General features: G+C 46.1%; 1 protein-coding gene across 1 annotated transcript in view; it reads left to right on the top strand.

Annotated features, from left to right (window-relative positions):
- The window catches only part of LOC133572380 (ankyrin-3-like), a 367,012-nt gene that overhangs the window by 225,378 nt on the left and 124,550 nt on the right, over positions 1-17,084 (top strand). The window contains exons 27-30 of the mRNA XM_072915334.1: positions 9,443-9,530; positions 11,323-11,373; positions 13,381-13,490; positions 15,287-15,511. Coding sequence (XP_072771435.1) covers positions 9,443-9,530; positions 11,323-11,373; positions 13,381-13,490; positions 15,287-15,511 — 474 coding nt within the window. The remainder of the gene's footprint in view (positions 1-9,442; positions 9,531-11,322; positions 11,374-13,380; positions 13,491-15,286; positions 15,512-17,084) is intronic.

Below are 17,084 nucleotides of genomic sequence, written 5' to 3'. Positions count from 1 at the left end.
AACTCACTGAACTGAACACACACATCAGGACTGGCAAAAATTGTGATCTAATAAAAAAAAAAACTAACCCCAAATCTCAAAATTGTGCTTTAGCGCAATTTTTTAATGAAACGCACAAAAAAACTGCTCCTCGGATGAAAAAACTGACAAAACTGCCTGTAACTCTCCCTGGGAAGGTCGGAGAGACATGAAACAAAAACCTCTATGTAGGTCTCACTTAGACCTACATTTCATAAATTGACAACCCCCAGCAAAAATCAACAGGAAGTTAGCTATTCCCCCTTCAAAACAAATTTTTTGTAAAAACCGGTCACCTTCCTTCAAAAACTCTGAGCGCGTTTGTCGTTTCGGCTTCAAACTAACACAGGAGAGAGATTGAACCCTTGTGTATAAAATAACAGAACAGCGTTTTAATACCTGCTCCGGTTTTGATTTTATGACCCTTCAAAGACCCGCTGTGCTGATGCTGCTGTTTTTTTAAGATGGCTGCTTAAAAGCAGGAAGCACCAACGTGCCCACACAATGCAGACAAGGTAGGTACACTAGACAAAAGTCTTGGGACACTTCAGACTAAAAGTAGACAAAAGTATTGGGACACTTAGGACTAGCACCTGCCAAATACGCGGGCCCGACCAATGCTGCTTGCAGCTTTAATTATATTTAAACTTTTTCGAAATTGGTTAGAAAAGCTCCATCTGGTTCCATGCAAATGGCCAAACATTTTATTTTTAAATACTGATTCTTATACACAAAAACAAAAAATATTTTTTGTTTCTTTTTTTACATTTTTTTATTCATCCATCCATCCATCTTCTTCCGCTTATCCGAGGTCGGGTCGCGGGGGCAGCAGCCTAAGCAGGGAAGCCCAGACTTCCCTCTCCCCAGCCACTTCGTCCAGCTCTTCCTGTGGGACCCCGAGGCGTTCCCAGGCCAGCCGGGAGACATAGTCTTCCCAACGTGTCCTGGGTCTTCCCCGCGGCCTCCCCAGATGCCCGAACCACCTCATCTGGCTCCTCTCGATGTGGAGGAGCAGCGGCTTTACTTTGAGCTCCTCCCGGATGGCAGAGCTTCTCACCCTATCTCTAAGGGAGAGCCCCGCCACCCGGCGGAGGAAACTCATTTGGGCCGCTCGTACCCGTGATCTTGTCCTTTCGGTCATAACCCAAAGCTCATGACCATAGGTGAGGATGGGAACGTAGATCGACCGGTAAATTGAGAGCTTTGCCTTCCGGCTCAGCTCCTTCTTCACCACAACAATCGATACAGCGTCCGCATTACTGAAGACGCCGCACCGATCCGCCTGTCGATCTCACGATCCACTCTTCCCTCACTCGTGAACAAGACTCCGAGGTACTTGAACTCCTCCACTAGGGGCAAGATCTCCTCCCCAACCCGGAGATGGCACTCCACCCTTTTCCGGGCGAGAACCATGAACTCGGACTTGGAGGTGCTGATTCTCATCCCAGTCGCTTCACACTCGGCTGCGAACCGATCCAGCGAGAGCTGAAGATCCTGGCCAGATGAAGCCATCAGGACCACATCATCTGCAAAAAGCAGAGACCTAATCCTGCAGCCACCAAACCAGATCCCCTCAACGCCTTGACTGCGCCTAGAAATTCTGTCCATAAAAGTTCAGAACAGAATGGGTGACAAAGGGCAGCCTTGGCGGAGTCCAACCCTCACTGGAAACGTGTCCGACTTACTGCCGGCAATGCGGACCAAGCTCTGACACTGATCATACAGGGAGCGGACTGCCACAATCAGACAGTCCGACACCCCGTACTCTCTGAGCACTCCCCACAGGACTTCCCGAGGGACACGGTCGAATGCCTTCTCCAAGTCCACAAAACACATGTAGACTGGTTGGGCAAACTCCCATGCACCCTCAAGGACCCTGCCGAGAGTATAGAGCTGGTCCACAGTTCCACGACCAGGACGAAAACCACACTGTTCCTCCTGAATCCGAGGTTCGACTATCCGGCGTAGCCTCCTCTCCAGTACACCTGAATAGACCTTACCGGGAAGGCTGAGGAGTGTGATCCCACGATAGTTAGAACACACCCTCCGGTTCCCCTTCTTAAAGAGAGGAACCACCACCCCGGTCTGCCAATCCAGAGGTACCGCCCCCGATGTCCACGCGATGCTGCAGAGTCTTGTCAACCAAGACAGGTTAAATGTCATTTAGAAAAAGTTGCAATGTTGACTAATAAAACAAAGCTGTTTTTTTTTCTTTCAAACTGTCATTGCTCAAATGATAAATGGGTTGTACTTGTATAGCGCTTTTCTACCTTCAAGGTACTCAAAGCGCTTTGACACTACTTCCACATTTACCCATTCACACACACATTCACACACTGATGGAGGGAGCTGCCATGCAAGGCGCTACCCAGCACCCATCAGGAGCAAGGGTGAAGTGTCTTGCTCAGGACACAACGGACATGACGAGGTTGGTACTAGGTGGGGATTGAACCAGGGACCCTCGGGGCGCGCACGGCCACTTTTCCACTGCGCCACGCCGTCCCTCAAAACATAATATTGAATCAAAATCAATGTTATTATGAATTATTGACCTATCCAAGGTTCCCATTACTTCACATCAAATATTCCATTAAGAAAAATATTTTTGGTGGAAGATTTTGCAAATTTGGTAAATAAATAACCCAAAATGTATATTTTGTTGTTTTCTTACTGTACCGAAAATGAACCGAACCGTGACCTCTAAACCGAGGTACGTACAGAACCAACATTTTTGTGTACCGTTACACCCCTACTAGAGATGCGCGGATAGGCAATTATTTCATCCGCAACCGCATCAGAAAGTCGTCAACCATCCGCCATCCACCCGATGTAACATTTGATCAGAACCGCACCCGCCCGTTGTTATATATCTAATATAGACGATGCAAGGCATTAGTGAGGTTATAAAGCTTTTGCCTGTTAAAGAAAGGAGACTGATCCAATGCAGCACAGACATTCGCGTGCCACGCTGTCACGGCCCAGACGCACACCAGTGCGCAATCATATGGGAGCCGCGCTGAGCGCACCTCCAAGCGCGTCTCGCTGCCGGCGACGCCCGGGTATGGGCCCGACACTCCAGCGCCATCCATTTTCAGGGCTAGTTGATTCGGCAGGTGGGTTGTTACACACTCCTTAGCGGGTTCCAACTTCCATGGCCACCGTCCTGCTGTCTATATCAACCAGGGTGAGCCCCACCCCCTTCGTGAGCGCACTGCGCGCGGAGTGACCCCTGTTACGCTCCCCCGGCAACAGGGGTGGCGGGCAGGCAAGCTGCGCGGGCGGAGCGATGCGGAGTGACCCCTGTTACGAGCCCCCGGCCACGGGGGTGGCGGGCAGGTAAGCTGCTTACCTGCTGCGCGTGACGCCGGCCGCGGCGAAGGCGGACGAGGCGGGGTGTCGGTGCGGTGGGCGCGGTGGTGACCCTGGACGTGCGTCGGGCCCTTCTCGCGGATCGCCTCAGCTACGGCTCCCGGTGGGGCCCTCTCGGGGGAAGGGGCCTCGGTCCCGGACCCCGGCGAGACGTCCCTTCTCCGCTCCGTAAAAGTGTCCATCTCTTCTTTTTTTCTTCTTCTGTTGTGGCATATGCTGCAGGTGCCTGCTCGTTTTTCGTATGTGGGTAACAACATTTAACTATGTATATATATTTCCCAATTGGTTTAACTGCCACCCGCCTGAATCTATTTAAAATCTTTTTTTTTTTTTTTTTCAACCGCCCGACCCGACCCCCCGCAAACCGCGCATCTCTAACCCCTACTGACTACACTAAAATATGCAGTATATGCAAGTTTACTTTCTATAGCCCCTTTAGATGATATACTCTAATAAAAACGCTTCAATTCCATTTGCCTAAAATGACCCCTTTTTTCAGACTTGAACACTGAAAGGTGTGTTGCTCGGAACCGTGTAGTCACTGAAACGTTGTCAAGAAGAGAAACCCAGGTTACCTTGTGGAAGAGCAAAAGTTGCACGGCTCGTAAATGGACGACGAGCTGAAGTATTGTGTTGTAAACATTAGTGGAGATGGGATGCCCCAACTTTAATCACACGGAGGTGGAAACACAACAAACCCTTAAATCCTCCACATGGAAGCCGAAAGACGAGTCCTGAAGACTGGACTGTAAATCACCAGGAGGATAATCAGGGTAATGTGCAGATCAGCACACTGTAGAGGAGGGCAGGCTGAGGAATGGAGCGGCATTGAAAGAAGACGGACGGAAGAGGGGAGAAAGGCAATGAAAGCAACTTATTTAGGCAAAGGAAAGAGATGGAGGCTTGACGGGATGCTGGCAAGTGATGTGACACCAAAAGAACAGACTGAAACATTGCGTAACCAAGGCCAAGGAAGTAGAAAAGGAAAGAGGATGTTGCCTTGGTAGGGGAGAGGAGTTGTCAGTGAGTCTCAGAGTTGCCTGGTAACTCCCATGGTGGGACATGCAGGCGCTGCTGACTAAGAAGGGCTTCTGATGGTGGGACATGCAGGCGCTGCTGAATAAGAAGGGCTTCTGATGGTGGGACATGAAGGCACTGATGAATAAGAAGGGCTTCTGATGGTGGGACATGCAGGCACTGATGAATAAGAAGGGCTTCTGATGGTGGGACATGCAGAAGCATGTGGAGTCTACTGACAGACAGAAGTTTGAGCTGGATTTAAATGACGTCACCTCCGGCTCATTAAATGAGCCTGGTGGTCAAGCAGTGTCTGTTCCTAATGCTTCTTAATTCAGCTTTGATCTCGCGTCATTTTGGGCTTTACGAAGCGTTCAAATCGCGAAAAGGATAAACGTTTCATCAGAGTTCCTGGAGAGGTCATCAAGAAGGGCGGAAGAGTGCAAGATTTTAGGAAGTGGCACTTCTTCAGTCCAAGGGAGCAGAGTCGAAGAACGCACTTGGTTAGAGACTTGTTTGATATAAAAATGGCTTCATTTTTAAAAAACCAAAACCAGAAAGTGGGTGGTGGTTCCTCTCTTTAAGAAGGGGAACCGGAGGGTGTGTTCTAACTATCGTGGGATCACACTCCTCAGCCTTCCCGGTAAGGTCTATTCAGGTGTACTGGAGAGGAGGCTACGCCGGATAGTCGAACCTCGGATTCAGGAGGAACAGTGTGGTTTTCGTCCTGGTCGTGGAACTGTGGACCAGCTCTATACTCTGGGCAGGGTCCTTGAGGGTGCATGGGAGTTTGCCCAACCAGTCTACATGTGCTTTGTGGACTTGGAGAAGGCATTCGACCGTGTACCCCGGGAAGTCCTGTGGGGAGTGCTCAGAGAGTACGGGGTATTGGACTGTCTGATTGTGGCAGTCCGCTCCCTGTATGATCAGTGCCAGAGCTTGGTCCGCATTGCCGGCAGTAAGTCGGACACGTTTCCAGTGAGGGTTGGACTCCGCCAAGGCTGCCCTTTGTCACCGATTCTGTTCTGAACTTTTATGGACAGAATTTCTAGGCGCAGTCAAGGCGTTCAGGGGATCTGGTTTGGTGGCTGCAGGATTAGGTCTCTGCTTTTTGCAGATGATGTGGTCCTGATGGCTTCATCTGGCCAGGATCTTCAGCTCTCACTGGATCGGTTCGCAGCTGAGTGTGAAGCGACTGGGATGAGAATCAGCACCTCCAAGTCCGAGTCAATGGTTCTCGCCCGGAAAAGGGTGGAGTGCCATCTCCGGGTTGGGGAGGAGATCTTGCCCCTAGTGGAGGAGTTCAAGTACCTGGGAGTCTTGTTCACGAGTGAGGGAAGAGTGGATCGTGAGATCGACAGGCGGATCGGTGCGGCGTCTTCAGTAATGTGGACGCTGTATCGATCCGTTGTGGTGAAGAAGGAGCTGAGCCGGAAGGCAAAGCTCTCAATTTACCGGTCGATCTACGTTCCCATCCTCACCTATGGTCATGAGCTTTGGGTTATGACCGAAAGGACAAGATCACGGGTACAAGCGGCCGAAATTAGTTTCCTCCGCCGGGTGGCGGGGCTCTCCCTTAGAGATAGGGTGAGAAGCTCTGTCATCCGGGGGGAGCTCAAAGTAAAGCCGCTGCTCCTCCACATGGAGAGGAGCCAGATGAGGTGGTTCAGGCATCTGGTCAGGATGCCACCCAAACGCCTCCCTAGGGAGGTGTTTAGGGCACGTCCGACCGGTAGGAGGCCGCGGGGAAGACCCAGGAAACGTTGGGAAGACTATGTCTCCCGGCTGGCCTGGGAACGCCTCGTGGTCCCACAGGAAGAGCTGGACGAAGTGGCTGGGGAGAGGGAAGTCTGGGCTTCTCTGCTTAGGCTGCTGCCCCCGCGACCCGACCTCGGATAAGCGGAAGAAGATGGATGGATGGATGGAAACCAGAAAGTCAGGGTCAATGATACTTGGTCAGGAAAGCTACTTCCATGTCTCCCTGCTTCTTTATTTAGTCCACAAACGTGTCAGACTACGTCTGCCAACACTCACTACATTCAAATATCCTCGCCAACAGAAAACAACTTTATATTGCTTGCTTAGTCTCTTTTTTTCTGTGCTAGCTCATTTTATTTTGTAATATAGCTGCGTTCTTCTTACTAGTCCAGTGATAACAAAAGACCTTACATCCACCATGGAGTTTTAGAAGATGAGCTATGTGGAAGAACTATCCATCCATCCATCCATCCATCCATCTTCTTCCGCTTATCCGAGGTCGGGTCGCGGGGGCAGCAGCCTAAGCAGGGAAGCCCAGACTTCCCTTTCCCCAGCCACTTCGTCCAGCTCTTCCCGTGGGATCCCGAGGCGTTCCCAGGCCAGCCGGGAGACATAGTCTTCCCAACGTCTCCTGGGTCTTCCCCGTGGCCTCCTACCGGACGGACGTGCCCTAAACACCTCCCTAGGGAGGCGTTTGGGTGGCTTCCTGACCAGATGCCCGAACCACCTCATCTGGCTCCTCTCCATGTGGAGGAGCAGCAGCTTTACTTTGAGCCCCTCCCGGATGGCAGAGCCTCTCAACCTATCTCTAAGGGAGAGACCCGCCACCCGGCGGAGGAAACTCATTTCGGCCGCTTGTACCCGTGATCTTGTCCTTTCGGTCATAACCCAAAGCTCATGACCATAGGTGAGGATGGGAACGTAGATCGACCGGTAAATTGAGAGCTTTGCCTTCCGGCTCAGCTCCTTCTTCACCACAACGGATCGATACAGCGTCCGCATTACTGAAGACGCCGCACCGATCCGCCTGTCGATCTCACGATCCACTCTTCCCTCACTCGTGAACAAGACTCCGAGGTACTTGAACTCCTCCACTTGGGGCAGGGTCTCCTCCCCAACCCGGAGATGGCACTCCACCCTTTTCCGGGCGAGAACCATGGACTCGGACTTGGAGGTGCTGATTCTCATCCCAGTCGCTTCACACTCGGCTGCGAACCGATCCAGCGAGAGCTGAAGATCCTGGCCAGATGAAGCCATCAGGACCACATCATCTGCAAAAAGCAGAGACCTAATCCCGCATCCACCAAACCGGATCCCACAAGAAGAACTAAATAAATATAATGCTTATGTTTTAATTAACTACAAAGAGTTGATTTTTGTCAGGTTCAATCACCGAACTATCTATTAAACGAGACAAGAAGCAAGGAATCAAACCGAGACAGGATTCAATTTAGCTCATGAGGAGAGCGCATGTTTGCCTGCACCCTCGTACAGCGTCACCCCGCCGCTCTGAGGAAAGGGTTCCACGCCTCCGCATTTATTCGGGCATTTTCTGATTACATAGCTGCAGCTGCTTCTAAGGGGAGGGGTCATAAACAGCTGCTCATAAACAGTTCAAAGAAAAGGTGCTTGGAGCCGTGTCAGGTTTGCCCCCCTCTCTGCTTTGTAGATTTCCGGGTCACGACAAGGTCTTCCTGGGGCTGTCCAATAGATCAAAGAAACCGACACCTCCACGTCGCATCCCATCACACACAGTGGAGGTTTACAAGCGGTAGGCCTTTTGCTTGATAAGATCAAAGACAGCTTTTGGTCTTCTCGCAGTTGTGTGATAACTTCTATACAATTATTCTGACAATTTTATTCCAAACATTCTCATATGAAATGTAATTAAATATTAGACTCAAAATCAAAAACACAATCATCAAGGTTCAAGGTTCAACTTTATTGTCCCCGCCGCGGGGAAATTTGTCTTGGGCACAGTGCATCATTGCTTTCTTAACATACCCAAAAACAACAGAACAAAAACACAAGCACAGACACAACCACAACCATACAACTAACATTTAAACATCAGAACATGGAGCTTGATAGACATAGGTGGCACTTTGATGGAGGCATAAAATCTACAGTATGGAGATAAAGATAAAGTACCAATGTGCATTGCACTAGAGCACATGGATAAAGTGCCGTGTGCTAAAGTGCTTAGTTTTAAAGTGCTATGTGCTAAAGTGCTACGTGCTAAAAAAGTGCTAACCTATGTATTAAAATTCTATTGCACATTGTTGGTCAGCTTAATGGAGGCTGGGACAAATGATAATTTAAGGCGGTCGGATTTGCATAGTGGGACCCGGAGTCTTCTCCCTGATGGCAGGGTTCCATATTCAGGAAAGAGTGGGTGTTGTGAGTTGGAAATAATTTTCTTAGCTTTTTTCCTAACTGCCTGCTCATAGATGCTCTGTATAGGCTCATATTCTTTCCTCCCTACGATTTTCATTGCCGTTTTATGCATGCCGGCCAGTCTATTATCTATCTATCTAGTCAATATCATAATGATATTTTACTTAATAATACACCACCACAGAAAGGTTTTATCCAGGGCTTCACAGTGACATGAGCTACGCCATCTAGTGGCGGGGATGCCTGCCAATGTTTCCAATCCAATTAGCCGAGAGACAGCTTCTGGATGACTTTGCTGTTTTTAGGAATCTGTTGCAAAACTGAACTGAATCAAATCAAATCAACTTTATTTATAAAGCACATTTAAAATTTACCACAGGGGTAGCCAAAGTGCTGTACAATGGACAGGTTAAAAGATAAAACGAGTACCGAGCAAACAACACAACACAAACAGAACACGATAAAAAAATAAATAAATAAAAATAGAATAAATAAAAACATAAAAACAGGTTCACAGCAGGTGTATTATGGGGCGCCATTGCAGGATTGATATCACCATGCCATGGAATAAAAGTATGTTTTTAAGAGAGATTTAAAAACAGGAAGAGAGGAGGCTTGTCTAACACTCAGAGGTAGGTCGTTCCAGAGCTTGGGAGCAGCAATGGCGAAAGCTCTGTCACCTCCAAGCTTCAGCTGAAGTCGCAGTCTACACAAGCTCCACCTTTCCGATTGTACTTGTAGTGAAACTTCTCCTCTGGACAAAAGTGCGTCCGCCCACTTAGAATGTTCCCTGGAGGTTGCATGTAGTCACTTTATATCCTTGCTTCTTGTGTTCTGTGTGGCTTGTGGTTGCCGCGGTAACATGTCGCCTCCGCTCCTTCAGTTCGGATAGGTCCAACACCCTCAACCGCAGCTCCTTCGCCCGCGACAGCATGATGATCGAGGAGATCCTGGCGCCCACCAAGGACACGGTAAGGCACACACGCCGTACCGAGCAAGTTTATTCCCTCACACCGTGGATCTTATTAAAAAATAACAGATTTATACGGCGCTTTGTCTTCCAGTGTGCTACTTTTTGCTCAACTTGTGTATAATCTAGCAGCTTGACTCAGGGGGAGTATCTCCCCCTCCCTCTTCCTACTTTCTTTTCTCGTGGAAAATCTCTGCAGTAGGGCTGCAGCTAACGATTATTTTTCTATCGATTAATCTATAGATTATTTTTTCGATTAATCGGTTAATCTATAGATTATTTTTTTCGATTAATCTATAGATTATTTTTCCTTTTACCGATTTTTTTATTTATTTAAAATGAAGAGGAAAAAATAAATGTAGGCCAGTTTTTTCAAAAGGCATGGCTTTTATTTACAAAAAAAAAAGGTATGGCCACTCAGTCAACATTGACAACAACATGACAAAATATTCTGTAACAATGTAAATTTAAAACTTTTAACATTTAACAAAATTAAAAGTAGCTTATTTGCTTTTTAATGTGCAAATATAAAAGTAAACATCCAGTGCAAATCTTAATATTCTGGAATAGTATAAGCATTTCAAAAGTAAAAGTATTGCTTATTTTGCTTTAAAATGTGCAAAAATAAAGATAAACATCCAATACAAAAAAGTGCAAAACGGAAATATTCTGTAACAAGTGTAAACATTTCAACAAAAGTAAAAGTATTGCTTATTTGCTAAAATGTGCAAAAATAAAGCTAAACATCCAATACAAAAAAGTGTACAGTGTAAACATTTCAACAAAAGTAAAAGTATTGCTTATTTTGCTTAATAACACAACAATGATAGTATGATTAAAGTGAAAGTTAATTGTTGGTTTGTACATAGTATATGTAACTGTTAATGTTGTAAAAGGTATTTGCACAACTAATTAACGTTAGCGTTTGTGACACGTCTTGTGCCGTGGGGTTCTTTCAGGACCGACAGACTGAACGCCAGACGGCTTTGCCAGGTTTACAATCTTTTAATTTTACACAAAGTCTTTTCTCTTCCAACTGCGCGGATCGCGCACCTGGGCACGATTGCGGCGTCGCTCCCGGCGCGCCCCGCCTCGCCGCTCGCTCGCCGCCGCCGCCTCTCCACAGCGTTAAAGAGAAGCGCGTCTTTGTAAACACTGAACAGGCACGCCAAACGCGCCTCTCAGAGCGAAACGGTGCTTTAGTTTATGAATTTACAACGCAGATACAAATGACACATTCATGTTTTTGTGTAATGATGACAACGTATACTCACGCGGACGATTGACTAGTTGATGGTGATGGCAAGAACGCTGTCGGGGGTTTTCTTTTCAAATGTTCGTTCATAGCCGTTGTGCTGCTATGATAGGCCATTTCCGCTCGACACAGTGTGCATACAACAACATTATTAGGCCGTTTATTGAAATACTCCCACACTTTTGACGACTTTTGGCGTGCTTTTTTCCCCTCGCTCGCATCGTCTGCTTTGCGCTCCGCCATGACAGTAAAGTAGAGTGACGTAAATAAGCGACGCGCCGACGCACAAAAACGGCGTCGACGTATTTACGTAACCGATGACGTCGATGACGTCGACTACGTCGACGCGTCGTTTCAGCCTTACTCTGCAGTCCTTCCTCTGTTATGTTGGTCAGGAGCTAAACCAGAAACTGTAACTTCTATTACATCAACAATGACAACATCGCCCAAGATCGCAAATGACTTCATGCACTCAACGTTAAACTTTGTCTTTCATCTTTCATGTGCAACTTTTGACTGTTCTTCCCCCTCCTTGAAGCTTCAGAGTGTCTGTAAAGACATTTCCTACCTGGTGGACCCGCTCAATAAGGTATAAAGTAGTCACCTATCTTCATGTTGTCATTTGTTGAGTTAATTATCACAGGCATCCAACGAGGGTTGCAAAGGGGTGGGAAGTTTCCGGTAAATTTCCGGAAACTTTCCGGAAATTTACCTCAGGAAGTTAAGCTTGGGAAATTCGGAAATATTGACCATTTTTTGATTACCGTATGTTTCGGAGTATAAGTCGCACCGGCCGAAAATGCACAATAAAGAAGGAAAAAAACATATACAGGTAAAAGCTAGTAAATTAGAATATTTTGAAAAACTTGATTTATTTCAGTAATTGCATTCAAAAGGTGTAACTTGTACATTATATTTATTCATTGCACACAGACTGATGCATTCAAATGTTTATTTCATTTAATTTTGATGATTTGAAGTGGCAACAAATGAAAATCCAAAATTCCGTGTGTCACAAAATTAGAATATTACTTAAGGCTAATACAAAAAAGGGATTTTTAGAAATGTTGGCCAACTGAAAAGTATGAAAATGAAAAATATGAGCGTGTACAATACTCAATACTTGGTTGGAGCTCCTTTTGCCTCAATTACTGCGTTAATGCGGCGTGGCATGGAGTCGATGAGTTTCTGGCACTGCTCAGGTGTTATGAGAGCCCAGGTTGCTCTGATAGTGGCCTTCAACTCTTCTGCGTTTTTGGGTCTGGCATTCTGCATCTTCCTTTTCACAATACCCCACAGATTTTCTATGGGGCTAAGGTCAGGGGAGTTGGCGGGCCAATTTAGAACAGAAATACCATTGTCCGTAAACCAGGCACGGGTAGATTTTGCGCTGTGTGCAGGCGCCAAGTCCTGTTGGAACTTGAAATCTCCATCTCCATAGAGCAGGTCAGCAGCAGGAAGCATGAAGTGCTCTAAAACTTGCTGGTAGACGGCTGCGTTGACCCTGGATCTCAGGAAACAGAGTGGACCGACACCAGCAGATGACATGGCACCCCAAACCATCACTGATGGTGGAAACTTTACACTAGACTTCAGGCAACGTGGATCCTGTGCCTCTCATGTCTTCCTCCAGACTCTGGGACCTCGATTTCCAAAGGAAATGCAAAATTTGCATGGTTGGGTGATGGTTTGGGGTGCCATGTCATCTGCTGGTGTCGGTCCACTCTGTTTCCTGAGATCCAGGGTCAACGCAGCCGTCAACCAGCAAGTTTTAGAGCACTTCATGCTTCCTGCTGCTGACCTGCTCTATGGAGATGGAGATTTCAAGTTCCAACAGGACTTGGCGCCTGCACACAGCGCAAAATCTACCCGTGCCTGGTTTACGGACCATGGTATTTCTGTTCTAAATTGGCCCGCCAACTCCCCTGACCTTACCCCCTAGAAAATCTGTGGGGTATTGTGAAAAGGAAGATGCAGAATGCCAGACCCAAAAACGCAGAAGAGTTGAAGGCCACTATCAGAGCAACCTGGGCTCTCATAACACCTGAGCAGTGCCAGAAACTCATCGACTCCATGCCACGCCGCATTAACGCAGTAATTGAGGCAAAAGGAGCTCCAACCAAGTATTGAGTATTGTATTTTTCATTTTCATACTTTTCAGTTGGCCAACATTTCTAAAAATCCCTTTTTTGTATTAGCCTTAAGTAATATTCTAATTTTGTGACACGGAATTTTGGATTTTCATTTGTTGCCACTTCAAATCATCAAAATTAAATGAAATAAACATTTGAATGCATCAGTCTGTGTGCAATGAATAAATATAATGTACAAGTTACACCTTTTGAATGCAATTACTGAAATAAATCAAGTTTTTCAAAATATTCTAATTTACTGGCTTTTACCTGTAGAATGGACCTGCTATCCCCGGTTAAATGAAAAAATCGCATTTCAGTAGGCCTTTAATTCCCATGGAAAGTTTCCAACGTTGAATATTCCCAGAATTTTGCAACCCTACATCCAACCTCCATTCACTCCTCTCATGCTGCGCCTTCTTGAACGCCACGACTCTTATCGACCTGCCGCTTCCTGTTTGCAGCACTTGGCCGTGACCCGAGACTACAACTCTGATTGTATGCGGCGCTACAGCTGGACTCCAGACATGGTGGACCACAGCCACAACATCGCGTCCAGCCCTATCCACTCCGGGTAAGCGCGTGTTCAACATGTCTGCATACACACCATTGATGCACAAATGTCAGAAGTCAGTGGCCTAGTGGTTAGAGTGTCCGCCCTGAGATGGCTAGGTTGTGAGTTCAAACCCCTGGCCGAGTCATACCAAAGACTGTAAAACCTCCCTGCTTGGCACTCAGCATCAAGGGTTGGAATTGGGGGTTAAATCACCAAAAATCATTCCCGGGCGCGGCCACCGCTGCTGCTCACTGCTCCCCTCACCTCCTAGGGGGTGATCAAGGGTGATGGGTCAAATGCAGAGGACACATTGACAATTATTGGTACTTTAACTTAACTTGAGCATTATTTTCACGGACAGACCTTCCACATGTGTCACATAAATATAGCAAATAAGTGCATGAAAAATGAATACATGAAGAAAGTCACCATAATGTTGAATTAGTGGAGCCCTTTGACCTTTCCCTTTGCAAACAACTCTCCATAGACTTTTGTTTTTCACTCATTTTTGCTATAGACAAAAAATAATTTTCATGCTCACTTTGTTCCTGATCTTAACTACTATGGTCACTTTGTTTCTGATCTTAACTCCTATGGTCACTTTGTTCCTGATCTTAACTATTATGGTCACTTTGTTTCTGATCTTAACTACTATGGTCACTTTGTTCCTGATCTTAACTACTATGCTCACTTTGTTCCTGATCTTAACTACTATGGTCACTTTGTTCCTGATCTTAACTACTATGCTCACTTTGTTCTTGATCTTAACTACTATGCTCACTTTGTTCCTGATCTTAACTACTATGCTCACTTTGTTCCTGATCTTAACTACTATGGTCACTTTGTTCCGGATCTTAACTACTATACTCACTTTGTTCCTGATCTTAACTACTATGCTCACTTTGTTCCTGATCTTAACTACTATACTCACTTTGTTCATGATCTTAACTACTATGGTCACTTTGTTCCTGATCTTAACTACTATGCTCACTTTGTTCCTGATCTTAACTACTATGCTCACTTTGTTCCTGATCTTAACTACTATGCTCACTTTGTTCCTGATCTTAACTACTATGGTCACTTTGTTCCTGATCTTAACTACTATGGTCACTTTGTTCCTGATCTTAACTACTATGGTCACTTTGTTCCTGATCTTAACTACTATGCTCACTTTGTTCCTGATCTTAACTACTATGCTCACTTTGTTCCTGATCTTAACTACTATGCTCACTTTGTTCCTGATCTTAACTACTATGCTCACTTTGTTCCTGATCTTAACTACTATGCTCACTTTGTTCCTGATCTTAACTACTATGCTCACTTTGTTCCTGATCTTAACTACTATGCTCACTTTGTTCCTGATCTTAACTACTATGCTCACTTTGTTCCTGATCTTAACTACTATACTCACTTTGTTCCTGATCTTAACTACTATGGTCACTTTGTTTCTGATCTTAACTCCTATGGTCACTTTGTTCCTGATCTTAACTACTATGGTCACTTTGTTCCTGATCTTAACTACTATGCTCACTTTGTTCCTGATCTTAACTACTACGGTCACTTTGTACCAAACAGACTGTTCTGTACCAATACATGTACCAAGCACTGTTCTGTACCAATACATGTGCCGTACCGACTGTTTCGTACCAATAGAAGGACCGTACCGACTGTTCCGTACCGTACCAACCTATGTACCGTTACACCCCTAGTGTCCAGTGGGCGCGGCATGGGGACGGTCCTGCTCGTAGCCTTTGTCTCACTTGGCTTCAGCGTCTCCTTCAACCTCTTAAAAGGTTTTCTCTGTTCCCCCGCAGGTTCCTGGTCAGTTTCATGGTGGACGCCCGCGGCGGCTCCATGAGGGGCAGCCGCCACAACGGCATGCGCATCATCATCCCGCCCAGGAAGTGCACGGCGCCCACGCGCATCACCTGTCGGCTGGCCAAGAGGCACAAGCTGGCCTACCCGCCGCCCATGGTGGAAGGGGAGGGCCTGGTCAGCAGACTGGTGGAGGTCGGCCCGGCCGGGGCTCAGTTTCTGGGGTAGGTCACTTTTAGTTGAAGATGTAGTTCAGGTTTCCTGTCAGCAATCTGATATAATACAACACTTTGATTGGTTTATAGATTCTTTTTCTATACTCATTAAAAAAGAAAGCCTATTGGTTTTTGTTCATCCGGGACAAGAAGACCAAAGTAGTTGAACCACAAGATGATATCAGTCACTCTATGGACCACAAGATGATATCAGTCACTCTATCAATCAATCAATCAATCAATGTTTATTTATATAGCCCTAAATCACAAGTGTCTCAAAGGGCTGCATAAGCCACAACGACATCCTCGGTACAAAGCCCACATAAGGGCAAGGAAAAACTCACCCCAGTAAGACGTCGATGTGAATGACTATGAGAAACCTTGGAGAGGACCGCATATGTGGGTAACAACCCCCCCCCCCCCCTCTAGGGGAGACCGAAAGCAATGGATGTCGAGTGGGTCTGACATAATATTGTGAGAGTCCAGTCCATAGTGGATCCAACATAATAGTAAGAGTCCAGTCCATAGTGGATCTAACATAATAGTGAGAGTCCAGTCCATAGTGGATCCAACATAATAGTAAGAGTCCAGTCCATAGTGGATCTAACATAATAGTGAGAGTCCAGTCCATAGTGGATCCAACATAATAGTAAGAGTCCAGTCCATAGTGGATCCAACATAATAGTGTGAGAGTCCAGTCCATAGTGGATCCAACATAATAGTAAGAGTCCAGTCCATAGTGGATCCAACATAATAGTAAGAGTCCAGTCCATAGTGGATCCAACATAATATTGTGAGAGTCCAGTCCATAGTGGATCCAACATAATAGTAAGAGTCCAGTCCATAGTGGATCCAACATAATAGTAAGAGTCCAGTCCATAGTGGATCTAACATAATAGTAAGAGTCCAGTCCATAGTGGATCCAACATAATAGTAAGAGTCCAGTCCATAGTGGATCCAACATAATATTGTGAGAGTCCAGTCCATAGTGGATCCAACATAATAGTAAGAGTCCAGTCCATAGTGGATCTAACATAATAGTAAGAGTCCAGTCCATAGTGGATCCAACATAATAGTAAGAGTCCAGTCCATAGTGGATCTAACATAATAGTGAGAGTCCAGTCCATAGTGGATCCAACATAATAGTAAGAGTCCAGTCCATAGTGGATCCAACATAATAGTAAGAGTCCAGTCCATAGTGGATCCAACATAATAGTAAGAGTCCAGTCCATAGTGGATCCAACATAATAGTAAGAGTCCAGTCCATAGTGGATCCAACATAATAGTAAGAGTCCAGTCCATAGTGGATCCAACATAATATTGTGAGAGTCCAGTCCATAGTGGATCCAACATAATAGTAAGAGTCCAGTCCATAGTGGATCCAACATAATAGTAAGAGTCCAGTCCATAGTGGATCCAACATAATAGTAAGAGTCCAGTCCATAGTGGATCCAACATAATAGTAAGAGTCCAGTCCATAGTGGATCCAACATAATAGTGTGAGAGTCCAGTCCATAGTGGATCCAACATAATATTGTGAGAGTCCAGTCCATAGTGGATCCAACATAATAGTAAGAGTCCA

Source organism: Nerophis lumbriciformis, linkage group LG02, assembly GCF_033978685.3.
Source record: "Nerophis lumbriciformis linkage group LG02, RoL_Nlum_v2.1, whole genome shotgun sequence".
NCBI classification, from domain to species: domain Eukaryota; kingdom Metazoa; phylum Chordata; class Actinopteri; order Syngnathiformes; family Syngnathidae; genus Nerophis; species Nerophis lumbriciformis.
Note: the sequence above shows the minus strand (reverse complement) of the source record. Positions and strands in the feature narration are given on the sequence as shown.